The 15839-nt window shown below is 40.9% G+C and overlaps 1 protein-coding gene across 5 annotated transcripts in view; it reads left to right on the plus strand.

Moving 5' to 3' along the window:
* Positions 1 to 15839, plus strand: part of ACACA (acetyl-CoA carboxylase alpha) — a 344091-nt gene that overhangs the window by 300715 nt on the left and 27537 nt on the right. For all 5 annotated transcript variants that reach the window (XM_031934241.1, XM_026456734.1, XM_023204709.2 and 2 more), the window contains 4 exons: positions 1680 to 1776; positions 4847 to 4943; positions 5991 to 6126; positions 14612 to 14789. In XM_031934241.1, coding sequence (XP_031790101.1) covers positions 1680 to 1776; positions 4847 to 4943; positions 5991 to 6126; positions 14612 to 14789 — 508 coding nt within the window. The remainder of the gene's footprint in view (positions 1 to 1679; positions 1777 to 4846; positions 4944 to 5990; positions 6127 to 14611; positions 14790 to 15839) is intronic.

Consider the following 15839-nt stretch of genomic DNA (forward strand, 5'->3'; position numbering starts at 1 on the left):
AAGTCATCTTAGCTGGCTTCTAAGGTTCTGCATTGGAACTGGATAGGATCTACTCTCTGGGGACTGTGAAGCACAACTACAATAGTCAGTGACTCCTCCCACCCCTAGCAGCAGGGTTTTAAACAAAGAAAACATTTCCATCTTGAAGTTACTTCAGTAGTTCCAAATCCCTGTTATTAAAGTAAGAATTAGAAAATGATCCAAGGATATAAAGTTAAAATTCAGTATTCTGATGAACCTAGAAATTTGGTTTAGAACTTTCACCAAAATTTGAGCCCTTCTTTCATGGGTGAACAGAAGTATGTATGTGTAGGTGGGCATTATCCTGGCCATTATTAATGAGATCCACAGAATAAAATGAAATTTGTGATAAACTAAGTTTTCTGTTTTTTGGATAATATTTTTTCATTGACTCCCTAGTAATTCATCCTGCTGTCTATGTGCAGCTAACACTCGCTCCCAAATCGAGTGACTTCAGATTTTAATTTAGTGGAAGCGTTAAAGAAAGCAGATGATTCTCTGTGATAAGTTAAAGCAGATATCTTCTAGGTGAAAAGTTAAAGTCATTTATTAGAGGAGATAGTGCTGTGATATTCTTCAAACTGACGCCCAACACAAGACCAGAATCTAAACGATCGGCTTTGGGCTCACGGATGGAGAGATAATTTTGAAATGGATGATCACATTTTACACTGGGGCCATAGAGGCAAGGAATGTAGAACACAGTAATTACAAGTTTAGTCTTGATAAAACACTCTCCATCCTGTTTAAGTCAGCAGAGGTTAGCTTGCTCAGATCTCCACTTTTAATTGGTTTTGGACTTGGGTTTTTAGCGGGTGGAGGGCCATGTTCAAATTAGAAGAATCACTAAAACCGTGAGCTGAGAGGGCAAACCAGGAAACAGTTATTTGCAGAAGCTTTTATGGGGCTTTGGTCAAACATTCATACCTGTGGAACAAAAGTTTTTTTCTTAAACTAATATGTTGAAAATTTTGGGTCTTGCCAGTGAAGGAAATTCCATGTGCAAGGAAGATTAATGGCATTAAGTATGTGCATCTTAACCATTGTATTTTTACTACCAGTCAAGAATATGTGGCCCTTTTTTGTAGAAAGATTATACTTTATCAGCTGTTTAATAAAGTAGATAGATCTTGTTGCTTTTGTAGCGGAGAAACTGAGTTCCTATTTTTCCCTCCAAATTTGGATCCTTAGCTGATCATTAATACTTATTGTTTGGTTGTTTTCAGCCTTCAGTTAAAAGAAAGTCAGTGGAATCAAACAAAATTGTAAGGCAAGTTTTAAAATAGAAACAGACATTTTGAAAATGTCTTTAATGACTTGGCTGCCTTTTGACAAATATTTGTAGTGTCTTGAAGAAAGTCAAGTTATTTATTTAAAAGCATGCAAACTCTCTCTGCTAGCTGAACCCCGCCGTTTAACAATAAATGATGCTTTGCTGATAAATTATTCTTTTTATGCAGACTAGCAAATGAAATAGGAGATGATGTCTGAAGGCAAATGAACATTCAGCTGCCTAATGCTTCCATCTATTATAATTTGGTTAAAAACAACAAACTCCCCAAAATAATCCCCCAAACCACCTTAAATCCGTCAGTTCCAGTGCATTGTCAATGGATTCACTGTCCTTATTCTCTGTTTTCTTTCTTTCCCTTCTGTAGCCCAAAAAGGTCAATGGTTGAGTGGCTTTTTTGACTATGGATCTTTCTCAGAGATTATGCAGCCCTGGGCACAGACTGTGGTGGTTGGTAGAGCCAGGTAAGAGCTCTTTTGTTTTGGCAGCTCTTTTTCCTCCCAATTAAAAATAAGAAAGAGCCATGGCTATGTAGATATATACCAGTAATGTCTCTTTGTCTGAACTGTCTAAGAATATTGGATTATAGCCATGCCCAAGGCAGAATAATTGGAGTGCTGGTTCTCAGTTGCCATTTTGTGTGTCACTGTAATGATGTGTTTAATCTGAAGGCTAATTTTGACATTTTCTTTTTATAATGTTCCAGGAAAAACACTTTAGGAGCTGTAAAGCCCAACTACAATAGCCAGAGCCCACCAATGACCTTCCCTCTCCCAAAGACAATTTTCTTTCAGGAATAGGTGACAAGTGATTCAGAGACTCATCTGCTTTTCTCTGTAACTGGAAAGAGGCTCTTCATGGCACCGAGATTATTTAAGTGACAAATGTACTATATTAGATTATAATCAGATTTTGAATTGCCAAAAAAAAAAAAAAAAGAAGTTTACCTGAAACAGGAGTAAAATAAGCTGAAATAGGTTGCCAGAATACCTATATTTTTCAAGTGGGAAATTGAAGTTTCTATTAAATTTTAATACCCACTCTAAGAAGTGCTTCACTCAACAGCAAGCTCTGCGCAAAATAATCTGTAGCACTTGCTATAACGAGCTATAACGAGCACCTGCCACGACTGATCTTAATCTGCTTCTGCACTGCAGAGACATGCTGCTGAGGGACCGCATCTGGAGCTCACCTTCCTCTGGGGGCAATCCGTTTTTCTTATCTTGGTGAAAAGTGGCACCTGCTCAAGATTCTCAAACATGCCACATTGGGTTGAGATTTAGATTCTAGCCTTGAAAATAATTCTAGGCTCTGTGGTTCTCTCAGTACAGCAGGTCAGCACGCCTCCATGCTGCCTGTGACAAGAAGCCATCAGAGGGCAAATCCCACAGACAGGGTCTTCCTCTGTGACTCTCAATAGGATTCTGGCCTAGAGTCAGCTCAGACTGAATGTCCCAGAGCCTACCTGTCTGTTTTCTTTAAAGTCTCAAGTCTTTTATCTCACCCCAGGCTTCTCAGTCCCAGTGAGAAGTATTCTCTGTGCCTGGTAAAATTCCCACTGGGGAGCTGGAAGTAGGAGATGCACTGGAGCGAGAACCCTGATACTCAGCTCCTGTATCAGCTTGTTAGATTCCTCCTGGCACACTAAGACCGACTTTTTTGAGATTTGTCTCATCTATTCTGCTTCAATTTTCCTGTCTGTGAAAAAAACATGACAGATTTTAAGTCTTAGAAAGCCAAACCTTTGTTAAGCTCTTTAAGATCCTCCCATGGGAAATAAGAGAATAATACTTTATACTTATGATTAGAAGAATAGGGACTGCTTTGCGACCAAGATCAGTCAAGCTTGGCTTTGGTTAGCTCTGCCATTGTTTATTGCAGCACTCACTCTGACTTCCTCCTTTCTTTCCATCTGACGAGTTCTGGGCTTCTTACTCCAAACACATACACATGCTCACAAGTATATAAAACACAAATGGAGCTCTAGCTTCTTTCAAAAGCAGTGGCATTTCAAGAAATAAATATAAATGTATTCTTCTGGGATTGTTACTGTAAGTGCTGCCAAAACTCATCTTTGGTATGTATGTTTGGAATATGTGTGCTATTGGCTGTAAATTGTCTTTTATTATTCCGTGGCACCTTGTCCAGGGACACACTATAAAACAAGATGTAGCATCTTCATGTGCTAGCCTGATAAAATTTATATGAAGTATAATAGAAAACAGAAGTTGTTCTGAGCTGTTTTCAAGTTCAATAAATAACTGTAATACTCGGATAAAGATGTTCTTTATTAGGTCACATGGGCCCTAATATATAAGTTATAAGTTACCGATTTAGGGTGGCTTTTGCAATTACAAGTTTCCAGTTGGATTATTAATCATTGTGAACAGAAATATTTCTAAACCCTCCTGTGTACCTCCTGCTCGTTGTCTGGTTGTCTAGAGGGCTTTTGATTCTGATTCAGTGCAGGCAAGTGACAAGGGGGTGGGTGGTCTCTACTCAGGCCCTTGTCAGGCCTCTTGTGATGACAGGAATCCATTTTCACTAGCCAATTTAACAACCAAGGGCCATCTGTCATGGAAAAGTTTGTTATGGAGATGCTGTGGGGAATGAGAGACTATAACCCATCCCAGCCCCAACCCCAAGGAATGCAACAGTGAGAATGAAGACTGAATCACATTTTCCGGAGTAAAGACTCACCCTATACTTTGTTTTGCTCTCTGATTTTTCCTAAAAAATCTTTATGAGGACCAAATTGGGAGGTCATAGTGGAGTATAAGGTGCAGAGGCTTTGAGCTCCTAAACAGTTTTTTAAATTAAAATAGCTTTGAGATTAAACGTATACTTCTAATATAGATTTCACCAGGATTACTACTAAAAATTATCCTTGTCCCATTGGTGTTTTCCAAGAAAGGAGAAAGTTAAGGGCTTGTTGATCCACTTCTCTACTCTTGGCATGTATTTTTCATCATTCTCATAACATGCCTACATATCCCTATCCACACACCCAATAGTAAGACCTATTGTACCCTCACATCTTATCTGGAACCACATTATTAATATTCCATAGAAAATTACAACTCCATTTCAGCAAGGTCAGCCCTCATTAAAAGTTACTGAAAGTCTCAGATTCCTACTGCCTTTCAGACCATTTCCTACCATCTTCACCAAGGAGATGCTCTAGAGTGAACTGAGAAGTTTCATTTGGCAGCTACAGAGGTAGGGATGCATATATATGCTAGACTGTTGAGTCTAAATGCAGAGGTTCCCCTAGAACAGCCCTTGGTTTGAATTGATCTTGTGTTGGGACATTTCCGAATAGAAGTGATTCTGAGGGTGGTTTCCCACCATATTTAGAGAGTAAATATCAAATCCATAGCGTCTCACATTTAACTCATAGAAGAATCAGATTCCCCCTGCTCTCTGTGTTTGTTTCTGAATTTTTCCCCAATGTCTTGATGTGGAATTGGAAAACAAATGGCTAGCTATAATGGTGACATACATTGGGTTCTTATGTGGCTCATTTTTTATCAGGCTAGGAGGAATACCTGTGGGAGTTGTTGCTGTAGAAACCCGAACAGTAGAGCTAAGTATCCCAGCTGATCCAGCAAACTTGGATTCTGAAGCCAAGGTAGGCCACTCAAGTACACTGTGAGCCTGTGCTTGGAGGGTTTTTCTCTTCGCAGTGTCTGTGGATACATCGGGGGCATTGCAAACCATCAGTTTTAGAGGGAAGGGCATCAGCAGCCTTGAATGATTTTAGAACATCATGTGCTCACTTTTAAGATGAGTCTAGATGGACTAGAAGCTAAATTCTGCCTCAAAAATTAAATAAGTCTTTACAGTAGTCTTCTTGATGCTAGAAAACAGTATACTTTTGTTGGGGAAGATGGTCTTCCAGAAAGGCAGCTGAGATAATACTGAAGGCTCTTTGGTCCCCGATTCTTTGAGTATACACATGGAAGAGCTACAACTAGAGTTAATGGTGAAGTCTGCCCTAATGCAAAGCGTGAACACCATAGCCTGTTTTTGTTTTTGAGACATGGTTCATGGCCCAGGCTGGAGTGCAGTGGTGTGATTTTGACTCACTGCAGCCTCGACCTCCTGTGCTCAAAGGATCCTCCCACCTCGGCCTCCCAAAGTGTTGGGATGAGCCACTGTGCCTGGTCCCATTTTTTTTTTTTAAAGGATGGATTATATTTTCACATCCTGACACCATTCAGAAAGTGAGGGGTCAGGGAGGCCAGGGAGGAGGCTATTCAGCAGTGTGACATCAAGTGTCTATCGCTTAGCTACAGTACAGGAAAATGCTATACTAAGCACAAAGGTGAAAGGACTGGGAGACTATGTACAATTGACTTGCTTTAATGAGTAGCACAATGGGGCCATTTTAAGTAGCTTTTGAGAAACCTAGAACAAGCGTCCTTAGGACTGCATTCTTCCCTTTTGACCACAGAGTTGTTATAATCAGGACTTAAAAAGAATAGTATTTGACAAGGTCAAAGATCCAGGATCCTTTCTTCTTTTTTACTCCAAACATGATGATCTGATGAACAGTAGTTTTTGTTGGTCTGATTTTTAGTTTTCAGTTTTAAATAAGTAAAATCTTGTTCACCTTGGAGAGATTTCCCCCTGGAGCTGTGTTGTTAATTGTGTCTTCTTTGACTTTTCCCAATAGATAATCCAGCAGGCTGGCCAGGTTTGGTTCCCAGATTCTGCATTTAAGACGTATCAGGCCATCAAGGACTTCAACCGGGAAGGGCTGCCTCTGATGGTCTTTGCCAACTGGAGAGGCTTCTCTGGTGGAATGAAAGGTGACTGGCCTGCCTGTGGGCTGGAGGGGCATCACTGAGTACTGGGCACTCTGCGGCAGAGGGAGTGTGTAGGTTCAGCGGAATCTGTGGGTGTCCTAATAGCCTAGGCTTTTTGGGGATTCTGCCCTCTCTGAGACATCTTTTGAGTTGCAACTTGAATGGAAAAAAGTACACCTTATAATTTATAATTCCATACACAATTTCAGAATAATCTACTACTAGTGTTATTGAGGTGACCTACTGTTGTGGATTTAGCTCTCATGGGTGGATGCTGGACCATTCTGATCGTGCTGGGGAAATATGATACTGAAATTAGCATTTACTGGAAGAAAATGAACAAATTCAGTACCAGAGGCTGTTCTTTGTGGCACTCTGCGGCAGAGGGAGTGTGTAGGTTCGATGGAATCTGTGGGTGTCCTAATAGCCTAGGCTTTTTGGGGATTCTGCCCTCTCTGAGACATCTTTTGAGTTGCAACTTGAATGGAAAAAAGTACATTTTATAATTTATAATTCCATACGGAATTTCAGAATAATCTACTGCTAGTGTTATTGAGGTGACCTACTGTTGTGGATTTAGCCCTGGTACTGAATTTGAAAATGAACAAATTCAGTACTGGAGGCTGTTCTTTGTGGCAATTTGTGCTGTTGTATTATTATCTAACAACAGCCCTGAGCCTGTGGCTCCAGCATATTAGACCATTATTATAAAGGCTCTACTCCATGCTATGGGAATTGCTAAGTAATTAGGCAGCCAGTATCACCATTTACAGAGAATCCTTAATGTGTAGAGCAACTGTGGACACTACAGGGAGAGCCCAAGGAAACACCACCTCTTAGAGTAGTAAAGCTCTCTCTCTCGTGGCCAGAGAATTCATGGCCATGCTAAGCCAGAGACTACATACCTGGAAGGCATGAGAGTATGCTAAGTAAATTCCATCTGTTTTGGGGAGAATTTGGGGTTCTAAAGCAATAGGATAGGGCCAGGCATGGTGGATCACCTGAGGTCAGGAGTTCGAGACCAGCCTGTCCAACATAGTGAAACCCTGTCTCTACTAAAAATACAAATTAGCCAGTTGTGGTGGTGCATACCTATAATCCCAGCTACTTGGGAGGCTGAGGCAGGAGAACCACTTGAACCCGGGAGGTGGAGGTTGCAGTGAGCTGAGATTGCACCACTGCGCTCCAACCTGGGCAACAGAGGAAGACTCCATCTCACAGAAAAGAAAAGAAAAGAAAATGCTTAGGGACATACAAAATGTGAAACAAGGAACTCTCAATAGGGCACTTAAAAATAGCTTAGGGGGCCGGATGCGGTGGCTCAAACCTGTAATCCCAGCACTTTGGGAGGCTGAGACGGGCGGATCACGAGGTCAGGAGATCGAGACCATCCTGGCTAACACGGTGAAACCCCATCTCTACTAAAAACTACAAAAAACTAGCCGGGCGAGGTGGCGGCGCCTGTAGTCCCAGCTACTTGGGAGGCTGAGGCAGGAGAATGGCGTGAACCCGGGAGGCGGAGCTTGCAGTGAGCTGAGATCCGGCCACAGCACTCCAGCCTGGGTGACAGAGCGAGACTCCGTCTCGGGGAAAAAAAAAAAATTAGCTTAGGGTAGAAGCACCCCCAGCCTGTGAGGGAGGAAAAGCCTGGGGAAACTACCAGATGGTCAGTTTTGTGGCAAGAGGGATTCAAAATTTTTGCCGACAATTTTTCCTTACTTGTCTAGGAAGAGCCCTGTATGGCCAGGCCTCCTTGGCAAAATGCAGACTACGTTGATTGTGTGTGTGTGTGTGTGTGTGTGTGTGTGTGTGTGTGTTTGGTTTGTTTGTTTGTTTGTTTGTTTGTTTGTTTGGTTGAAAAGTTTACCTTTGCCTATATTTGCTGGAGAGCTACCATATTTTATACTTTTCTTGGGGGAGACTTGGACTATACATCCAAATTAATGATTGTATATATTTTTTAGATTGTCAAGGTGAATTATTTTTTGACCAAGATAATAAATTAGCAGAAATGCCACGAGAAATTGAGAGTATACGGTTAAGTCAATCCTACACATTTTTATTGAGTTCTGTGTGTTAGGAAAGATGCCAGCCACTTCAGAGAACAAAAATAAGTCAAAATAAGTCAGAAACAGACATTGCCTCACAGAGACAAGAAAAATGTCTTGAGCAAAATGATAAAGCCATAGTGTATAAACAAAATACCAGGATGTTCAAAAGAAGATGGTAGTTGTATAACAAAGGGTAGGAGGACCTGAAACCCCCTCATTCATATATATGAGGTTCATTCAGCATTAGATTTCACTTGATCGCACATTCCTTGGCTCTAGTATTTTTGTCGAGACCTGGGAGAGAATGCTATGCTATTACTCCTTACTTATCTCTTTGTGGGGGGCCCATTGAGAATGTACTCTTTCTGACATTACTTTGGAGTGTCACCCTGGATATTTTATCCTAACTGAAGTTCAGAGTTCAAAAGTTTCCAATGTAGCAATTCTAGGAAAAGCTTCAATTCTGCTACGTATTTTGGCTCAGGCCCAGATTGGCTGCCGCGCTGTAACAATAAGAACAACAACAATTAAGGTTCATTGAGCTCTTTTCACCAGAAACTTGTGCTAACAATTTTACATGTATTATCTTACATAATCATCACAACAAGCTCCTCTAAGGGGTAGGTTATATTGTTATCCACATTTTACATAAATTAGGTTTTATGTAAATTAGATTAAGTAAATTTCCCAAGCACATTCAGCTAAAAAATGGCAGAGTTGGGAAAGGAAGGTGGATCTGTCTGACTCCCTGTAACACAGTTGGCTGATTTTAGAGCCTAAGACCAGAACGAGATCTACTAGAATATCCCTATAACAGAATGTCAAGGTTCCTGAAAAAGTTATTATCCCACCTACTTCCCCTCTACTTTGGGGATGTCCTTGATTATTGTGAAAAGAAATTTCAAGAGCTCAGAAATGAGTTCATTTTTTATTGTGGTAAAATATACATAATATTTATCATTTTAATTATTTGTAAGTGTACAATTCAGTGGCATTAAATACATTCACAGTGTTGTGTAACTATCAAAACTTTTCATCATCCTCAACATAAACTCTATACCCCTTACACAGTAAGTACCCATTCCTTTCTCCCTGCTGCCCTTGGTCTGAAATGAGTTTTTGGCCTGATACATAGACCAGGGCAAGTTCTGTCTTCTTAATTTTGGTGCTGAAGCATCCTTTTACACCTCGCCTAAGACAAATAAGATTTAGGGAAGATAGAGATCCCTGTGAAGGTAGGAGGGGGAGGAACAGTGACTTTCATATTTACATACAGGTCAGGGTGTTGCCTACGTATTATCTCATGTAAAGGGACCTAAACTGAGGGCCTCTTGTCATTCTTCACATCCCTTGGGGAGATGTTTGCAGTTTTGGTTTCAATACTGACTGGGGATTATGCAGGGAGGGAAAATAAACAATTATGCCATCCCTCAGTGCACACAAACACACAGCCAGGAGCCGACTGCACTGTGGGTAAAATGACTCCAAAATTGTGTGTAATGAGTAGGAAAAGATTAGAGACAGCTCTTGCTATGCTGAAAATTGACATTAGTGGAGGGGAAAAAAAAAAAACTCTTTACTAGTCGGCCTAGGAGGTCTAATTCGAGCAGTAAAAATATAAATAAATAAATAAATAAATAAATAAATAAAAGCATGTCAAGATGGTATTGGTGCTTTTTTTCCAATGAGCTCTATCTGGCCGGAAGGCTATTCAGCATAATGCAAAATTAAATTATAAAAACTGGCTGAATATTTAGATGGAAGAGCCATTTGGAAGCAGTTTATTTAGACGAACCGGCAATGACCCACAACAGGGAGACATCAAGCGTGAAATTTACTAGAAATTAGCACCAGGGTCCCAGCCTCAGCATGAATAGCTTGATAGGATGCAAATCCCAGTGATATTAAGCTGCCTCACTGCTGGTGCTACAGGGTCACTCTCAGTTGGCTTTTCATGTTATACTTATTATTTTTTCCGGGACAGGTTATAAATAACAATAAAAAAAAATTTATTGAAAACTTTAACTGGAATGAAAGTCTATTTTAAAGTCTCTGATTACTTGGATATTGAAATACAGTGTCAGCCGATCATAATGAACTAAGGAGAGACATTATGTATATGCAGCTTGTGTATGGCTAATGTTTACCTTCAGTTTCTAACAGATAATCTTGCCCAAGCCAATAAGATCTGTTTCGTTTTCAAGAGTGTGGGACACTGTGGAAACACTCGGCCACCCTGTTCCCTTGTTTGATACACATGGTTGCCACAGTTTATCCATGTTTATAACAATAAAAGCCCTAGGCAGGGTTGGTGCCTAGGTGCTGAGAGCACACTGCAAAGGTTGTGTGTGATCACCATTCATGCAGATGTGCTTGGCCCAGCATGCTAGAAAACTCCAAGCTCCCGCCTCTCCAGTGAAGAACCTATCAGTATTTTCCATTCCCAGTTGCGTTTCTCAGGGCCTGAGAATTGACAGCATATGCATAGCTTTAAAATTCTGTAGACTGATTTCTAACCTAAACCCTTGGGGGATCACCCCTCCCCTGCTGCTCTTGGCTGTGCTTTTGCTCTGTCTCTTAAATATGAAGGGATTTCAGACAATTGTGTGTCAGATTGTTGCCAAGTGTTTCAACCTGCCTTTCAAAATATGTGGTTTGGGGCAGCTACAGTTAGTCTGAGCATGTTGATTACAGAGTTTATTTGTGTGTTTGTTGATATTTTAATAGCCTGCCTTTTGGGTGTTTTGATGGTTGGGCTGTGGGTCTGTAGGTGTTCCAAGTTAGATGGAGGCAATATATTAGTCCCAAACATGTGAGCTTTAACAAACCCCGATGCTCCTTTCCTACTCACAGTCTTGGGGCCGAAAAATATTTGTTTGGCAGTCAGATCCAAGCCTCACACAGGCTGGTAGTGTTATCAGTATAGTTTTGAACGTTTCTGAACACAGGAAATCCAGTAACCGTTGGGAATATTCAATCATGTATTCAAGTCTGTTTTTCTGGTTTTATTTTACTCATCATATTAGATGTTGGAAAGCAGAGTACTTTCCAACAGTCTCACGCTGTCTCTCCTAGCAGTAAGAATGAAGTAGTAGAGGCCGGGCACAGTGGCTCACACCTGTAATCCCAACACTTTGGAAGGCCAAGGTGGGTGGATGGCTTGAGCTCAGTGAGACCAATCTGGGCAACATGGTGAAACCCCGTCTCTACAAAAAATACAAAAATTAGATGCGCATGGTGGCACACACATGTAGTCTCAGCTACTTGGGGTGCTGATGGAGGAGGGTCGTCTGAACCCAGGAGGCAGAGGTTGCAGTGAGCTGAGGTTGTGCCACTGCACTCCAGCCTGGGCAACACAGCGAGACCCTGGCACCCTGCTCCCCACCTCAAAAAAAAAAAAAAAAAAAAAGAATGAAGTAGTAGAATGTGGACATTAGGGGCAACAAGATCTAGATTGGAGTCTTATCTCCACCACTCACTCTTATTTAACTAAGCCTCAGTTTACTCACCTGCAACTTGGATATATAAATAAGATGATGTTCTGATGATTAAATGATTTATATGTGTGTATATATAATCATGTTCCCTGGTACGCAGTAAGCTAGCCATGATGATGACAAAAAGGAGCCCACATCCATTTCATAAAAGTAAAAATCGCAAACACACACTCATCTTCATTCAAAACTGTTTGCATATACCAAAAATCTAGTATTTTTTAAAAACAGATGAATGAAAATGCATTTTAAATAAAGTCTCCCCCTTCTTTTTGGGATGTCAATCTGTTAATTATAATACAGAGATAGATTTTGTTATTGCTAAGTCTTTAACAAGAAGTGAGTAAAAGAGCTGGAAACTTTGTCTTCACTTACCTCTAACTTTTTTTCTTTTTCAGGTAGAATGACTTTTTGTGCTTTTATTGCTTTATTTTCTCCTTTTATCTATACCTTCCTTTTCGTCTCTTTGCATGATATCGTTGAGGGACACTCTTTTCTGTTACTTGTTCTGAGACTGTACTCTTGGCAGCACTGAAAAATGTACTGCTAATTACACAATTATTTTATTATGTAGCACTGTTTGAAATATCCACTAAAGAATTAATTTAGTTAAAATAATTTGAACTGAGCAATTATTTTCATAACCACAGAATTAGCGTAAAGCGCTTTAAGTCCTTTATTCCCTGCTCTTCATACAGCAGTTGTGTAATTAGCAGTAAATTTTTTTGGTCTTAGCTTTTCTCCCAAAGGAATAAATGTCTTCACTCTGATCATATACATGGAGTATATAATCATACACATTCCACATAGAATAGGGAGTGTTTTCTGGGGCAACTTGGAATTTCTGAAGTATTCACAGACACACCAGGTTGGGGCAGTGGAGCATATGCCTCGCAGTGAACTATGCTCACTGATGGTTTGTATATTAAGCCATTTTTACTTTGGAGAAGGTGGCAGTTTAATTTGCCAGTAACTACAATGAAAGCAATTTCTATTTGGTTTGCTCTTAACTTCCTGAAAAATGCTTCTTTGCCTTGGATTCCCAGAATTGATTTATTCCAAATTGAGATCCTCTCCTTGATAAGAAAGTTTGAACTCAGTTGAACCTGTTATTTGGTATTTAGAAAGGATCCATTGTGGCTTCACTGAAGTGCTCATTAAACATCTGGACTCATAAACCTAAAACTTTAGCAATGGACTTCAGTGAGCTGGGAAATGGGAAGTCCGTAAAAAGTTGGGAAATAAATAACTGATCCAGTTTTCCAGGGACTCACTTTATGTATACATCATAGGTCCTTTTCTTCAGGCTGCTCCTGGCTTTGGAGGGATTACAAAATGTACTCTTTTTTTTTTTTTTAAGGCAGGGTCTCGCTCTGTTACCCAGACTGGAGTACAGCAGCATGATCACAGCTCACTGCGGGTCTCGGCCTCCTAGGCTCAAGTGATCCTGCCACCTCACCCTCTGGGGTTGCTGCTGGGACTATGGGAATGTGCCACCATGTTTTGCTAATTTTTTTTTATTTTTTGTAGAGATAGGTTCTCTCTCTGTTGGTCTTGAACTCCTGGGCTCAAGCGGTCCTCCCACGTCAGTCTCCCAAAGAGCTGTGATTATAGGTGTGAGCTACCATGCCCAGTCTACAAAACGTACTCTTTAGCAGAATGAAGAGGTGGCTCTTCTCTTGTTTTTTGTTTATTTTGTTTTATGTTGTTTTTGAGACAGAGTCTTGTTCTGTCACCCATGCTAAAGTGCAGTGGCAAGATCATGGCACTCCCTGCAGCCTCGACCTCTTAGGCTCAAGTGATCCTCCCACCTCAGCCAAGTAACTGGGACTGCAGGCATGTACCATCATGCCCAGCTAATTTTTTATTATTTGTAGAGACGGGTTCTCACTATGTTGCCCTGGTCGGGTCTCTTCTTCTCATATGGCTGTATAGTATTTCCTAAATATTTTTTAAAATTTTCTGTCAGGCCGGGCGCGGTGGCTCAAGCCTGTAATCCCAGCACTTTGGGAGGCGGAGACGGGCGGATCACGAGGTCAGGAGATTGAGACCATCCTGGCTAACACGGTGAAACCCCGTCTCTACTAAAAAAATACAAAAATCTAGCCGGGCGAGGTGGTGGGCGCCTGTAGTCCCAGCTACTCAGGAGGCTGAGGCAGGAGAATGGCGGGAACCCGGGAGGCGGAGCTTGCAGTGAGCTGAGATCCAGCCACTGCACTCCAGCCTGGGTGATAGAGCGAGACTTCGTCTCAACAACAACAAAAAAAAATTTTCTGTCATTGATACCCTATAAAAATGCAACTGTTAAAGAATTTGTTTTTCTTTCTCATTATATTATTTCCAGAGTATATAATTAATTTTTTCAGCATTCATTCATTCAGCAGATATTTGTTGAGCACTAACTATGTTCAGGCACTGGGCAGGGCTATTGGGATACCAAGATGAAAAATGGTTTTTGAAGATAAAATTTTTAAAGGATCAATTTCCATTAGCTGCACATTTGAAGAGCTCATCCTATGCTAAGCCTCATGAGAAGAACTGAAAAGAGGTAGAATAGTTCCTTCCTTTAGAAAACTTAATGTAGTGGGAGAGCACATATGGACATGAAAAATACTCAACATTTGTAGAGCAAATGTGAATTAATGTGGTGAAACCTGAGTACAGAAATTCAGAGAGGATATGGAATGGAAAGGCAATCTGGAAGACTTACACACTGTATCTTGTGAAAGACAATGCATCTCTCTGTTGCTGTCTTGAGATTTTGAAGATCCTCTGGAGTCTTGAATGGGATACAGGTCGACACTCCCTTCAGTCTTTAGGGTGACCAAACAGGAGGCATAGTATGAGGAGGCTATTCGTGGCCAGAGGTCCTGAACAGTGTTTAAAAGTACTGCTTTGAGGAAGAGAAATTTCATGATTTCTAATTTGTCTCATTCTCCGTAGATATGTACGACCAAGTGCTGAAGTTTGGTGCTTACATTGTGGACGGCTTGAGGGAGTGCTCCCAGCCTGTGCTGGTTTACATTCCTCCCCAGGCTGAGCTGCGGGGCGGCTCCTGGGTAGTGATTGACTCCTCCATCAATCCCCGGCACATGGAGATGTATGCTGACCGAGAAAGCAGGTAGCGTGCCTTCCGTATTTCCATTCACTGTAGCTTTAGGGACACTGTAGCTGTTGGTTTCCTCCTGGAGAATGTTGTAGCCATGGCACTACAGCACCACATCCTGTGATTCCAAACCAAAGCCTTTTCCTTCCATCAGAGTCCAAGTCCTCACTCTAGCATTTTAGGAAGCTGAAGACCATGGTGTTTGTAGCACCCAAAAAAACTGCAAGGGAGAACCTCAGGCTTGTTGGGAGGCAGTACCTGAAACTGCTTAAATAAAACAGATCTAATCTGGCATCCTTTCACAGTCTGTTCTCAGCTTTCCTAAGTAAACCTCAAAACATATTTCTTTGACATTTTCCTAGCAAATTCCTACCTCCAGTCATTTTAGTGGACTGCTTGCTTCTCTCTTGTCCCCCCAAATTCAGCCTTCTTTGTCAAAGGCTGCTTAGGAGAGTCCAGTAGTTTCACTGTCAAACCTCTAGGCTAAGAGGCTTATTATTTACATTCTGTACTTAGGGGTTTATTATTTTTTAAGTCCTAAACTCATCTGATACCAGATCAGAGACAATTCCTCTACAGACTTTGGAATCAGACTGTCTGGTTTCAAATCCAGTTCTGCCTCTTGTTATATTTGGACCAGTCTCATAACTTCCTAAACCATAGTTTTCTCATCTGTAAAATGGGAATAATCACAGAACCTTACTACATAGTAGATGGAGACTGGGCATAGGATTGTTGTAAGGATTTATATGTAAGTGATTAGACCAGTGCCATGTACATAGTAAACATTAGCTATATTTTTTTAAACTAGAAAGCTGTGGGTTTTTTTTAAAAAAGATGTTTAGGGCAAAGTTTCTGGGGATTGAACATCATTAGTATGCACTAAAAGTAACCCTGAGACCTTTGACTCTGCTCATTTCCATATCACTGGGCAGAATGTTTTAACCTCCTACTGGCTTAGTGTGTCTGATCAGTGTCCTACAAGCAGACTGACAGCTGTGGTATAGGTGAGATAGACAGATAGATAGATAGATAGATAGATAGATAGATAGATAGATAGATAGA

Source organism: Piliocolobus tephrosceles, chromosome 16 (assembly GCF_002776525.5).
Source record: "Piliocolobus tephrosceles isolate RC106 chromosome 16, ASM277652v3, whole genome shotgun sequence".
In the NCBI taxonomy this organism is placed as follows: Eukaryota; Metazoa; Chordata; class Mammalia; order Primates; family Cercopithecidae; genus Piliocolobus; species Piliocolobus tephrosceles.